Consider the following 13,947-nt stretch of genomic DNA (forward strand, 5'->3'; position numbering starts at 1 on the left):
GGTTTCCTTTCCTCTTTAGATTCCACGGACAAACGAACGAATCGTCAGCGCATCCTGTAGCGTCCACTTCCGGCCAGGACAAACTTATCTAGAAGTTTACGCGCTCGTACGCGGTGAACGAGGAAAAGTCGATTGCCACGGACTTAGAAAAGCAGAAACGGAATCAATGAAATGCTCTGAGTTACGGTACGGAACACACAAGTTGCACCCCCTTCCAGGTCCGGATGTTGTGTTTTTCAATTTTCGCAATCGCATCTAGCGAACGTTACCGTTGTCGTGCTTGTACCCTAAACTTCCGATCGTTCCGAGACACAATTCCGTTTTGTACTTACGCTCAGCAACGTACGTCGCTCTCGATTAGATTTAAAAAATTGTTTCCTCTTTCTATAACTCGCATATCTACAGAACGAATTTGCTTATGTGTAACGCGAAGAAAACTACTCCAGAAAATAAAACTTAAACTAACCAAGAAAAAAAATCTTTCATCGCGCATGTAAAATTTTCTCAATTTCTTATCGCTATAATATAAGTTTTTTAACTAAATATTTTATCTATTCTTGTAGCTCGACAAAAATAGACAGAAATACATAGATTAAAATTTTTCGATAAAAAATAAATAAAATATTTTCCGCAGCAATTCTATTAATGATTTAACAATAATTGCTGAAAAAAAATCAGTGATCTTTCTTCGTATAATTATGTTTCAAACGCTATTCAATTTGAAATATAATTACAACTATAAACAACAATTGCATCAAATAAGAAGTAATTTCGTACCTTTTGATCCTTCTGCCAAATGCATTGCCCTCTCTTTCCGAGGACTCGACACACCAGCTTCGCGTCCTGGCCAGGATTCACCTCGGTGTACTGCGGCATTTCCTCAAACTGCTGAATCCCATGACAAACTGCAAGCAATAACAGGAACAAATAAAATTTCATGTGTTGCGGTATCGCATGCGCAAACAATTATTAAAAAATGCATACGACTATAACGATAGACTTTGTCGCTTTTCACGACATTCTTGGCTATTCAAACAGTCATTTTTTGCAGAAAGGGAGAGGGGGGGGGGAGAAAAAGAGAAAACGAGGAGTCTGTTTTTTCAGTCAACGCTAAAGTACAGACAGATGGTAAAGGCAGGATATAAGCACAGGGTTTAGCTGGGCATTAAGGCAGCCTGCAACCTCGTTAAAGTTGTTATTTAATTCGCAACTTCGCAAACTCATTTAACTCGGTCCGTGCTAAGCTACGATCTTCAGTTTTCACCTTTTAAGTTTGCCGATAAATTGTATTTAGCGCTAATCGAATGACGGCAGACGCGACGGTACTGACTTCGATGCGACGATGCACGCGCAGACTTGTATATATTCCCAGGCATTAATCGCGTCTCATTAGCCGACGTTAATTATTTCTTCGACGCTCCTAGTATTCTCCCGATGAACTAAATTTAGCGAGAGTTTAATATCTAAATGCGTTTAAAGCGCTTTTGTTATAAAGCTCAGGAGTAATCATGAAATTAATGCGAATAAATTAAAGCTTATCGATGTCTCGTCAAAAAATTTTGATCATTCTTGAGAATTCTCTCACATTTATTAAATTTACTAATTTATCTAATGAAGCAGCAAAATATTTCGAATCTTTGTTCAATAATTACCAATTTTATTTTAAAATTACCAATTTTTTACTAATCATTCTAAGATGAAGAATAGCTTAAATAGATAAACAAAAAATTGTGTTTAAAGAATTTATGCTTGTCATAAAGTAACTTATGCGGAATGAAAAATATATATAATGCCTAATAAAATTATTATACTGGTAAAAACAAAATCCCTTCTGAAAAGAAAAATAATATGAGCAATTAGTCAGAAATAAACATATCAATTTTACACCAGTTGAACAAAATGTAATACGAATGCGAATGTATTGTCGCTTTGCCAGGAGTATGTGAAAATTTCAGGATCGCAGCGCACGCTTTTTGTCGGATTGCAGCGTTAAAAATTCAATTTTTCACCGACATAGAGATGATTAATAAAACGCGCTGCCGCGTCGTATGCGGCTCGCGGAAATAACTTTGCAAAATTAACAACATGCGCAGCTTGTGCGATTCGACGAGCACCGCAGCAGTATTTACAAATGCGAAAGAAAAACAGCATTTTCTGTTTGATAATGCCATTACGTTTTGTGATATTTTCATCTCTTGTACGATAAATTCAGTTAAATTTGAAGTACGAAATGTGAAACATCGGAATATATATGTTCGCTTTTATTCATCAAAAATTAATTTACCACATCGACCATAGTATTCAACGCCATAGTCGGATTGTACATTGTAAAAAAAAATGGATCGCTAAAAAACGCAAAGTTTATTTTTTTCGTTCACACTATAAAAACGTCCACAAATTATGAGATTAAATTTATATCAATAATGATCAAAATTCAATATTAATTCAATGGAAATTTCCCATGCGTGCGAAAATCATCATAATATAATATAATTTTATCGCAAATTCTTAATCGCACAGAGTTCGATTGTGAGTAATAATACACGCGGAGCGGTGCCATCAGACGTCGTCCTCAGAATAATCTAGCAGCAGGATTGTTAAAAGCGACGATACCGAGAAAATGCCCGGCGAGAATAAGGCAAAACTCAAGGATCCCCTGCAACAGGTTCCGTAAAGTAAATTCGAGGCTTGACGCGGGGCACACGCTCCGGCTGTTAATTGTGTTTGTACGTCGAGGCGACGAGCTGTACTTTCGCGAGAGCGCTGTGTAAATATACTTGGACCGAAATTGCAACGCTTTCTATCTGCAATAATAATTACGACTGTAGTCTCGAGTAAAGTCAAATAGATACGACAAATTACCGTGACGTCGGAAAGAGGCGACGGGAGAAGCGAATTGAAATCCTGGCGCGTCGTGAAGATATTCGCGAGATATTTTTCCTGCTGACACGAGCGGTATTGCAACACGTGCGAATTTTGATCGTGTGAAGAAAGCGAAATATACGAGGATTCCTAATAATGAAAATGTGTTTTATTTTTTAATATTCTATATATTTCAATTTTGAATATATTTTATTGAATATAATATATATTTTTTAACTGATTTAATAAATATATATTCTTGCAAATATAAATAGAATTTCTCGCAAAGAAATAAACGATTATGTAAAAAGGGTATTATAAGGATGCACTTATTTTTGCGGGTGTAAAAAGAACGATAAAGCTACGCAGGGAAAGATGTATCATAAATTCTTGTAACACGTCAGATATAATGTACTACAACTCGGAACGCGGGTAACTAACTTTGCTCGCGTTGCAGAATATACCTCATTTTTGCGGAAATGGAGCAACGCTCGCGCCCACGTGATCTAATAAATTCATTTTTCAAAAATTAAAGTAAAAACAGACGCGGGTAATACGATGTTTAAAAATTGTATGGTACACAATTTATTTTACAATATGTACATGTAAAAAGGTATAAGTTTCATTTTAATAAAAAAATATGCTTCTAATAACATTATTCTACCCCATTTTGTTAAAATATTTTCTGAACTATTATTCATATTTACACAATCATTATAATAATTACACAATTAATGAACATGTAAATATCGTTTCTCATTTTTCCAATTTATCAAAAAAAAATTTACGCAAGACAGTGATAGCTATTTGAGGTGAAAATCAAAGAGAAATACAAAAACAAAAGTTCTAAAGTTGATATGTCGTTGCAAAATACATTCTATACTTTTCATCCCCGTCGATTCAGACAGAGATTCTCTAATTCGGCCGGATTTTCGAAGCGGCTTGGCACGGTTGCAAATCCGCGGCGATTCTCTCGCGCGCCTCTCGACCCGTTAATCTCATTTGCAAGTCCACGCAGAGGGTAACGCGAACGTTCGCGCGACCTCGATCACCGCCGATCCCCTCAAACGCGCTGTCGAGGAGGGATGAAAAAAAGTTTCGGTAACGCCACAAATTTGCTTTGCCTGTACGACCGATATTCGAGAACGTGAAAATAAGAGAGAAAAACAGCCCCGTTCCGCTCGCCAGACAGACCGACGCCGAAGAATCTAAAAACACGGGCTGCTCTCTTTCCTATCCTTTCTACGTTTCGCGCGTTATTCGTTTCGACGCGATCCGTGTTTCGCTATAAATAAGCGAGGCTTAATAGACGAGTGAATCTTTGTAAATAACTCTTGCGGATAGAGCTTGGATGGCGCTTAATTAAAATCACGTATTAAATAGGCGCACGGCTGAATTAAAATCATATTAATCAAACATCGATCGATTATTCTCGTATTTCTAGCGCTATTTTCTTAGCAAAGCACGTTCGATAAAGAAAATTACGAGACCGATAGACGATTCAAATGTGGGAATTCGATATTCTCATTCTCATTATTATTGGACATCAGAATTAGCGAAAGGAACCGAACGTTGTATCAATGAAAGTACGAATTCGATGGTATTCGATTATCAAAGTTACGCCGACGCGATTAATTAAACGACTTAAATTATATCGCGGGCAACGAACACTCATATTCTTGTGTACATCACGACTCCAATTATTCTCGATAAAGACCGATGAATTATTTTTTTAACGTTGATTAACCAATTATACGACACGGTACACTTCGTAAAAGATGCAAGCGTAAAAAACGCAAGCAGTTGATCGATGTTATAGCCGGTGGTCGAAATGTTGATATAATCGAAGGAAACTTTTCAAAGTACTTTTGTTCCCGTTTGTTCGATATTGACGTTCAATCAAGGAGAAGTTTATTGTAACGTTACATGCGGACTACCGCATTTAAATGCCAATATGTAAAGGGTAAAACGGCTGTCGGATAATGCTCGTACACTCGTCGCGTTGAACAACGACGTAAATAATACGTAAGAAAATTCCGCCAAAATCGTATTCGCGAAAAGCGATGTCAAAAAGAGCTCCTGGATAACGTACATCGGCTGAGAAAATTAAAAATACCCTTTTATCACGACATGATTCTTCTTCGGATAAGTATCCATTCGTCGAGCGACCCTTTCGCGATGGGATATTGTGGAAAAAAGAAATATATTCTTTAAAGATCCTCGATGGACTGTGAAATATCCGGGAAATTGGAAACATGTTATAGGTGGTGCGCAAATATTAACCGATCGTGAGGGATATTTCGCAACATAGTTGTACATTTTTTTCGCAGCATAAAAAAGCACGACCACCTCCGTGACGATGTTGGAAATCCCGAGTGTAAGAAAAGTTCGGAGAGTTACGCGGTTGCGATTGCGACGAAACCTTGGCGTTTCGCAACGTAAAAAAATAAACGGAGCCGCGGGATGAAAGCGCGAAATACACGGAAACACACTAGCATACAGGATGAGTTGAATCACCAATATATATATAACGCGCTTCTCTGCGATGAAAAACTGTCACAGTATATACAAATGTGTACAATGCATATATATGTATCGATTTGATTTTTTTTTTTTTTAATTTCTCACAACAATTGCACCGTCATATAAAGACAAGTATAACGAAATATGTATCATTCGTGAAATTCAATCATAGCCTAAAAAAAAAAAAAAAACAAAACAAAACATTTATATTTTATTACATGTATATTTCATAACTTTTTCTAATATAACGCAGAGATATTTTTTCTACATATTGCAATAACAGAAAATAAAAATTCTTGTTCTTTAAGAGCACAAGTTCTGTAAAAAATATATAAATTATAACAAAAAAATAATATAAAAAATAATATAAATAAATAAATAAATAAATAAATAAATAAATATGTGTGTGTGTGTGTGTGTGTAAAATAATATAAAAATAATAAAAATATAAAAATAAATATATATATATAATAAATAAAATAAAAATATGTATAATATAAATAAATAAATAAATATAAAACTTGAATACAATTTATGCATTTTAATCAATAAAAATCTAACAAAAATAATATAAATATTTACACGACAAGTTACACAGATTTTAATAATAATTATTAAACTGACTACTTTTTATATTAAATCATTTGTAAGAGTATCGAAAGATAAATAACAAATCAATATATAAACAAGTTAGTTATTTTTACAATTGCTCGTATTTATCGGGTCGCCATCGCTATTAAACAATCATCACCGATTTGATACGAATGCATAACTCAACGATATACATGTATATGTATATATATATATGTACTCGTATATATATAACCGCTCGTCTATTAGCATTGGTGCGTCCCGTTGATTGTCAGTGAATAATTAATTGCGAGCATAGGAACAAAGGCGCCACTTCAGATCTACAGAGAGTGTGCCGACATGTTGTAATATTTATAAGCATACACACACACGATGAAACATGATGTTTTCAGAATTATATGCGCCGTGTATAATGTAATATAACGACGCAACGTAATGTGCGATGTACATAGTCGCTCGCTGCTGACAGCACGTGGTTCTAACGGCTATAATAAATATCTGTAATAAATAACTAAAAATAATAATAAGTATAATAATATTAAGTAATCTTTTGTATTTCATTTTATTTTGCTTCATAATAATTAGAAATAAATATTAGCAAAAGAACAACGATAACATCTGTCGCGAATTATTTTCTTCTGTGTGTTAGTCTTATCGATTAAATAATTAATAAATAATAACTAATAAATTGGAGAAGGATAATATAGATATATTCTCCTAATTACAAGACTCAAAAATGAATGAAACGTCTGAGAATATTCATGAATACCTCTTGCGAGTTGTCTACGAGTTGTTAGGTACTAATTCAGTGATACATTCTGCAGTATTGTAGCACTCTAGGGTGCCACATATGACTGTACCATCTCATAATAATAGTTATGAAATATACAAGGCATTAACTAGAGCTATTACACCTGTCATAATTAGAAATGGAGAAAAACGTAAGACGAGAGAGAGAGAGAGAGAGAGAATGTGTTGAATATATCTTAAAATAATTTATATCGCTTTTCGCATGATATGTTTTTATAGTAATAATTCTTTATAAAACCTTGTCGCGATACGTTATTGAAGATTACATACGGATTGACAGGCATGAATTCTCATTAAAGGTAAAACATAGTTGCATCTGCAATTGTGCAATATCTAGAATTTAAAAGAGAAATAACGGGACAAACTGACATTAAAAAAATAATAAAAAAACAACGAAAAAGATTGCACGTTACACTAAAGAAAACGTTAAGAGACCTGCGATTTAGATCGTCGATTAGGTCGGCCGTTTTCGTACTCCTTGCCATTCAAACGTCTCTCAGAATGGTCTGCATTCAAATCGCGTTTTTCCTTTCTCGTGAGGCGCCGCGAATCGCATTAAGAGCTCCCGAAGGTATACAAGGGACGCGTGTAAAATGCATCCACAACAGCTCGTTAATCTTTTCGCATCTTTCGCGAACTTTCTCACCAATGCAACATCCTCTCTCCTTTTTTGCCACCACGCCGCCTTTCCTTTTTCTCACGCGAGCAAAGTGGCAAAAAAGGAGAGAGAGAGAGAGAGAGCCTTTTCAGACTGTAAAGGTCGCATGCCCGACTCCCCCGATGCCGAAGGAATACACATCTCGAGCACTTTGCACGCCGTCAAGACGTTTAACGTACTTACTCGTAAGATCTCTCTTATGCAGCTTTTATCCCGAAAAAGCGCGCGCCGCGAGAGAGAACAAAATCCAAAAAATGTAGAAACGAGATTAAGCTGCATCTCTAGTATTTCTGAAATATCCGAGATGCAAAAAGTGAATTTTAACACGAGTTAATCTTTTGAAATAAAAATGTTTTTATCGTTCATTTTTTTTATACCCATAAATTTACCTTAGGGTTAGAATTAAAAATTAAACTAAAGTTACGACTGATGTTGGTTAGTGTTGTATATATCATTAACATAAGAATGTATAATTAAAAAAATATATTACGCGAAATTCAGGATTCGAGTCAATTGTAAGACTTTAATCAGAATTTAATTTCATCGCAAACAAGTATTTCCTTTTAATAATTTTAATGTATACTTTTATAATAAATAATTTACAACTTGTATTATAATAATGGTATTATAAGAATTATTATAATTGATTAATATAACTGATTCCAGAATTCCTTACATCTTTCTCTTTTTGCAAATATTGATTCTCTAAGTACGCTTTCAAGACTTCTCCGGCCAGTTAAATAATTTCATTCGCCGCTGTGTAATTAATCGTTGCGGTTCTCGACTTTTCTTTTTTCTGCGATGAAACGAGAAAGTTGAGAATTCTTAGGTGATTCCTAAGAGGATAATCCAGAGTAGATCTTAGAAAATATTCAACGGATATTACCAACTAGTAGGAACTGCGGTAGTTGGGTCGCTATTGTGGAATAACATTAATTAGTGATGTCGAGTACAGCATTCTCGTATTTTACAAAAGTTGCATCGTACAATAGAGTATACTCTTTAAGATTTTATCGTTACCGAGCTTATCTATTTTTTTTTTTACCGCACTAAAATCTGTTTCGTATTCTATTAATAACTATTAATGCGTTACACACATGATTTTGATAATGTAATTTGTAATGTTACTTGAATATCTAATATTCAAATGAATATTTAACGACTCAGAAATCTCGATAAATCAAAGTTATAAATATTCCGAACGAAGTAGTTTTCATAACTATGATTTATACAGATCTTTCGTATTTCCGCCAGCCATCCTTTTGCTTCCGCGACGTGATCGAAAAAACGTACTGATCGTTTGACATTTTAATAAGAATCGTTCGCCCGTAATTTTTGCTTGTTCACCAATCGGGAACAAATTGCGTATCGTCAGCGACGTCGGCAAAAAGGCTGCCTCTTTATTCGTCGAACGCACGAGGGCCAGCAGTAATTGCTTTGTAATCCGTGAGCACACAATCGAAATCGAATCGAGTCGAGGGCTGTTTGGCGTGAAATTGCTCGTATTGGCGGCATTAGGTGGTCCACTCGTGGCTGAGCTTCGGTATTTCTACCGCTTGCAGTTATGTGAACGTAAAGGCAAGAAAAGGGATATTGGATGCGTTTGTACGTTGCCGATAAGAATTAATGCGTTACACATGAAAAATGAAACTTTGAAATGAATCTTTGTTTTCGTAATTTTTATCCGCACAATCGATAGATCGATATCTATGTTTTGTAATATATAATCACCAATCACTATATTTTGTTTAATCACCATACAAAAATTATCTATCGTTTTTTTATATCAACAATTTTCAAATATATATAGTGAAAAAAGAATTCGAAGTAAATAAAAAAATTCAAAATAAATATATTCAACGAGAATCTTGCTCTATTTTATTATTAATTTTTTCGATGCATGTTATTCAGTTTCCGAAGTTAATTAATTTAATTCGTGACACACAAGAATTCTTTTTTATTAGTCCCTCGCTGTTTCCGTGCTATTCTGTATTTTTAGATTTGACTAGCTTTCTGCGTAAATTCTACAACAACACGAACAAATGAAACGCGCGTAATAACACCAATATTCGATTCGCGAGCTTTAATTAATACTCGCTGTCATACGAAATTTAACACGAATTAATTTCCCTCATGATACAGTATATAGATTATTCGACATATGGATACAATCAATGCTTGTTCGTAGAATTTATGATTCTCGTTTTTATGATTCAATTAATGTTAATTTTATTTATAGTTATAAAGTATATTAAGCTTTCTGCTCGTGTAGTCTTGTACGAAATACCTTGTATTGTGTTGTTTCGCGCAATAATAGAAAAATGTTTTATTCTGCGAATAATAAACACGCCTTTCGTTGTTAACGTCCAATCCAAATACAAAATTTATTCATAATATGACTTTATAAACGTCGAACGTAAATTTCGCGATGTTTGCGACAATGTCTGCAAATCCTTCTGCTTACGGATGAAACAGAAAAAATGCATTCACCTGTTCGTTCAATTAAATTGCATTTTCCTGTCTTCAGCTTCGGAAGTGAATATGTACGATCGTTAAGTGCGAAGAATTTACTTGTTTGGGACAAGAATTTACGTCGCGGTTCTGTTGGCACGAATTTGAACGCCGCGAATTTGAATGACAATAATAAATCTGTCAGAGAAAGCATTTTCCCATTCCGACCGTAATCAATGGAAGGGAAAAACAATCGAACGAAGTAAACGCGTGCAACAGAAGACAACACTTATTTGAATCTCAACGAAAAAACAGAGAAGAAAATATTGGAATAGTTTTTGTTAATTATTAGATGAACAAAATATATTATATAAAGACAATATTATCAATAAGTTCTGAAGCAAAAATTCAATTTTTGATAGTAAGAATTTACCTTCGTGTATATAAAAAAAAATATGAAGTGCGAAAGAAAACTGACAAAAGACAATTTCATTCAAAGAAGGCAAATGGAAACTCGTTACGTAAATTGATCGAAAAAAAACCAAACAAAAAATAACCGACATGGTCCCATTTGTCAATTCGAAGTTAAACAGCAGTCATTTCTGTTGACATTCATCGCTTAAGCATTTCGTTACAAAAATGCTTCTTATCACAATCGTTATTTTATAGAGAACCACGTGCATGAAAATTGATAATTAATCGGAAGAAGCAATGTTCAGAAATTTAATCGCAAATATTGAACGAAAATGTATCCCGTACTTCGATCTCCCATGGGCTGTTTCGATATTTCCGGAATTGCATGTGCGAATCTCTGCGAAGATACATTCTTCTTCTGCGAGCGCTGCAAAATTGGAAGGCTCGCGCGGGCGGGCGATGCAAAACTGCAGCGTCATTCTTTTCCGCGTCTCTCCCGAGAAATTCCATTTTAATACAGCCCGAATTCTGCACCGTCGGTGCAGCCGAGCACGCGTCATTTAATTTTACGAATGCATCGTCGAGACCGACCGCGTTCGCATGGGAAAAGCCTCCGACCGCATGATTCCGCGGGATTTAATTACGCGGCTTGTGAGGGATTTCGTGTAATTAAGTAACGAGCAATTTTAAGTGATTACGCACCGTTTCGGACGATCGATCGTCCTCATAATCATCGCGCTAGTCGGCCGAATTGCTTTTAGCTGATTACACGTCAACGGGGTGCCCCCGTCGATTCTCAAGCGTAAGATATTTCGAGAATTTAATTCTTAAATGTGTTTTTGATACTGTCCCTCACAGATTTATTCGCGTATCTCGAAGTAATCCCCTAAATCGCGATGAGGACGAAATGCGCTGTATTGCTCCTCTCGATACATTCCACGCCGGAAAAATCGGAAGAACGTATTTTAAGATAATTTCAAAAGAAACTCTCAAACCAAGTAATAGCAATTTTAAATTAAATGAACTGTAAAAGAATTAATGGTATACATAATACATGAATATCTATCGGAAGTCTGGTTTTATTCTTCTATAAATATTTAATGGACTTTAATCTAAGAATTTTTCAATTTCCGACTTTTGACTTGAAAATATGTGCTTATATATTATAAAAATAATTAAAGTAAAAAAGCGCAATAAGATGCAATCATATGCGCAGGCGAAAACATGCTCCGATTTTCCGCTCATTCACGTATCGCGCCTTTGTACGCCTTTCGAAGGAAAGTGCGGAGAGACTTGATTCAAAGTGCAAGTTCAGCTACGGTCACCCCGGGCACCGTAGCATGCGATAATTCACTCTCGGTCGTGCGGCAGCCTCTGGAAATGGAGTCACCACCCTCGACACAGAGCGGGTAGGAGCCGCCCGGCTTAAACGGGTTTGTATCCTCGATGAGGAGTAAATTAAGTTATAGTGCGAAAACAACCTATATACCTCTCAACCTCTCGAGCACTCTCACCTCGGCGCGACGCCGCCTGTCCGATCTGCATAAATATGTATACGTGTTTCATACGTGTTTTATGTCACACCGAGGTATCCTATGTCATCAAGAGTGACGAAATGTCTACGAGAGCGACGGAGGATCGAGCAACGCGCGGTTGACCGGTGGAATATTTCGCGCGTTTCGTACTTTGATGAACGACTTGTCGTGAATTAAATTTTTCCTCGCAGTCCACCTCTCGCACGGCATTTTTTTCTCCCGCGGCGACTCCCTTCTTTTTCTTTTTCCTCCCTTTTTTTTTTTACCTCGCCGTCGCCTGGATGCGCAGAACGCGTCCAGGATTTAACGCAGATTAATCTGTTTGTTGATCCGGACTCTTCTACCCCACCCTCGACTCTCCTTCTCCCTTCAGATCCCACCCTTTCTCTGTCCCGCGTTCACGTTTCTCCACCGATTTAGCAGACTCCGCGAGTGACGGCTGGCGTTTCATCATATATTCCACTTGGTGGACGAGGCATCGCGCCTTTCTGGTCTCTTTTTCCGTCCTTTTTAGCTTTGCGGCACCATTTGCTCGCATTTCTCTCGAGTAATGATGAAGAACAAAGAAGGGTAAACGAAATTTCGGGCTGCATCAATTTAAGAGACTTGTAAACACGAGAAGAGAAAAATGTACCTTACCATGCATCAAATTTATTTCTTTTTTATTTTATATGGTTCGATGCCTCGACATGAAGAATAAAGAAGAACGAAGGAAGTTGAAGGGAGAAACTCGGAGAATTGATTATCGCGTTGATGACGACGCGATGGAGGCGGGTCATACAATTAACATCAAAAGTTCGTCTATCGCCACTTAATGATCGGCCAGTGGCGTGGAACAATTCGACCGAATTTGTCAGGATTTCTGAAGGGCTGATGAATCGATTTCGCGGTAAATGAAGATGATGATTTTCAATCATTTATCGGACAGCGTTGATCGCGAGTAATTTATGATCAAGTGCCTCTCTCTTGTCATATTTAATATTTCTTTAGTTGACAGGTGACAAGATGAAAAAATAGAGGAACGACGGTACTAGAATGAAAATTCGCTCAACGACAATGTAATCAATGAATGAGAATCTGCAAAAATAATAGGTTAAAAATAATGCAGATAAAAATTCATTTTCTATTAATTTAAATTGTAAACGAATATCCTTCAGCATTAATTCTTACATATGTTGTTAAAAATTAATCAAGTAACTATGTGAATATTTGAAAGAAAAAAAAAGTTTTTATTCTATTTTTTTTCTTCATTTGAGAAAGAGATTTCCGAAATTTAAGAGAAAAATTGTTTAAGTACACAAAATAATATTAAAGTGATATTAAAAAAATAGTAACTTTTGATTAATGAAAATCGTTTTTCTCTCTCATAATTACATAATTTGTATCTCCAACTTGGCTTGACAACAAACTTTTTCCATCAATCTAATTCTAATCTGATTTAATAATAATGTTTTTCCCTACTTCAATTTACTTAGAAGTCAAAAATCACTGACAGCAAAAACACGATAATCGGATTCCGGCTAGTAGTCCGATTCAAGGCATCAGGAGATTTATTGTTACGCCATTGCGGCCAGCAGAGAGTGGCTGAAACGTGCTGAAGGGCCAAATACATAAAGAGGATCAGCGGCTATACCCGGGAGATTTCCACGACCTCTGATCCAAAGTTGTGACACATTTGTACGTGACGCGGACCGACAATAGCGACTGGTGGTTCAGTTCGCACGTGTCGTGCCTTCGCTACTCTAAATCAGAACTGATGCGCAAGAGCTGTCGGAAACGTTGCGCGTGTCTCACAGTCTCGAGTTGACTCCTCGACAGGGGAAAGAGAGAGAAAGAGAGAGAGGATGCCGTTCGATCACCTTCCATGTATAAATTATACGCGCATTGTATGTCGTTCAAGTGCTGAAAACGAAGACAGGTGACGCCTTCGAAGGATAAGCAGACAGAATCTGATTTTGCTTCAGAGAAATTCGGAATCGATAAAAGCAGGCGATTCATTTTCAAGCGGACGCTGCTGATTATTCGAGTTTGTTATTTATTTTTTCTTTTTTTCTTTCGAGATCCGTCATCGTCACGTATATTTCCTGCTTTAACTGAGCTTTA

At 36.1% G+C, this 13,947-nt stretch overlaps 1 protein-coding gene across 5 annotated transcripts in view; it reads right to left on the reverse strand.

Annotated features, from left to right (window-relative positions):
* The window catches only part of LOC105254997 (kin of IRRE-like protein 2), a 153,639-nt gene that overhangs the window by 37,743 nt on the left and 101,949 nt on the right, over nt 1-13,947 (reverse strand). For all 5 annotated transcript variants that reach the window (XM_011264022.3, XM_011264023.2, XM_025415308.1 and 2 more), the window contains exon 2: nt 778-905. In XM_011264022.3, coding sequence (XP_011262324.1) covers nt 778-905 — 128 coding nt within the window. The remainder of the gene's footprint in view (nt 1-777; nt 906-13,947) is intronic.

This window comes from Camponotus floridanus, unplaced genomic scaffold (genome assembly GCF_003227725.1).
Source record: "Camponotus floridanus strain SB8 unplaced genomic scaffold, Cflo_v7.5 scaffold12, whole genome shotgun sequence".
NCBI lineage: Eukaryota > Metazoa > Arthropoda > Insecta > Hymenoptera > Formicidae > Camponotus > Camponotus floridanus.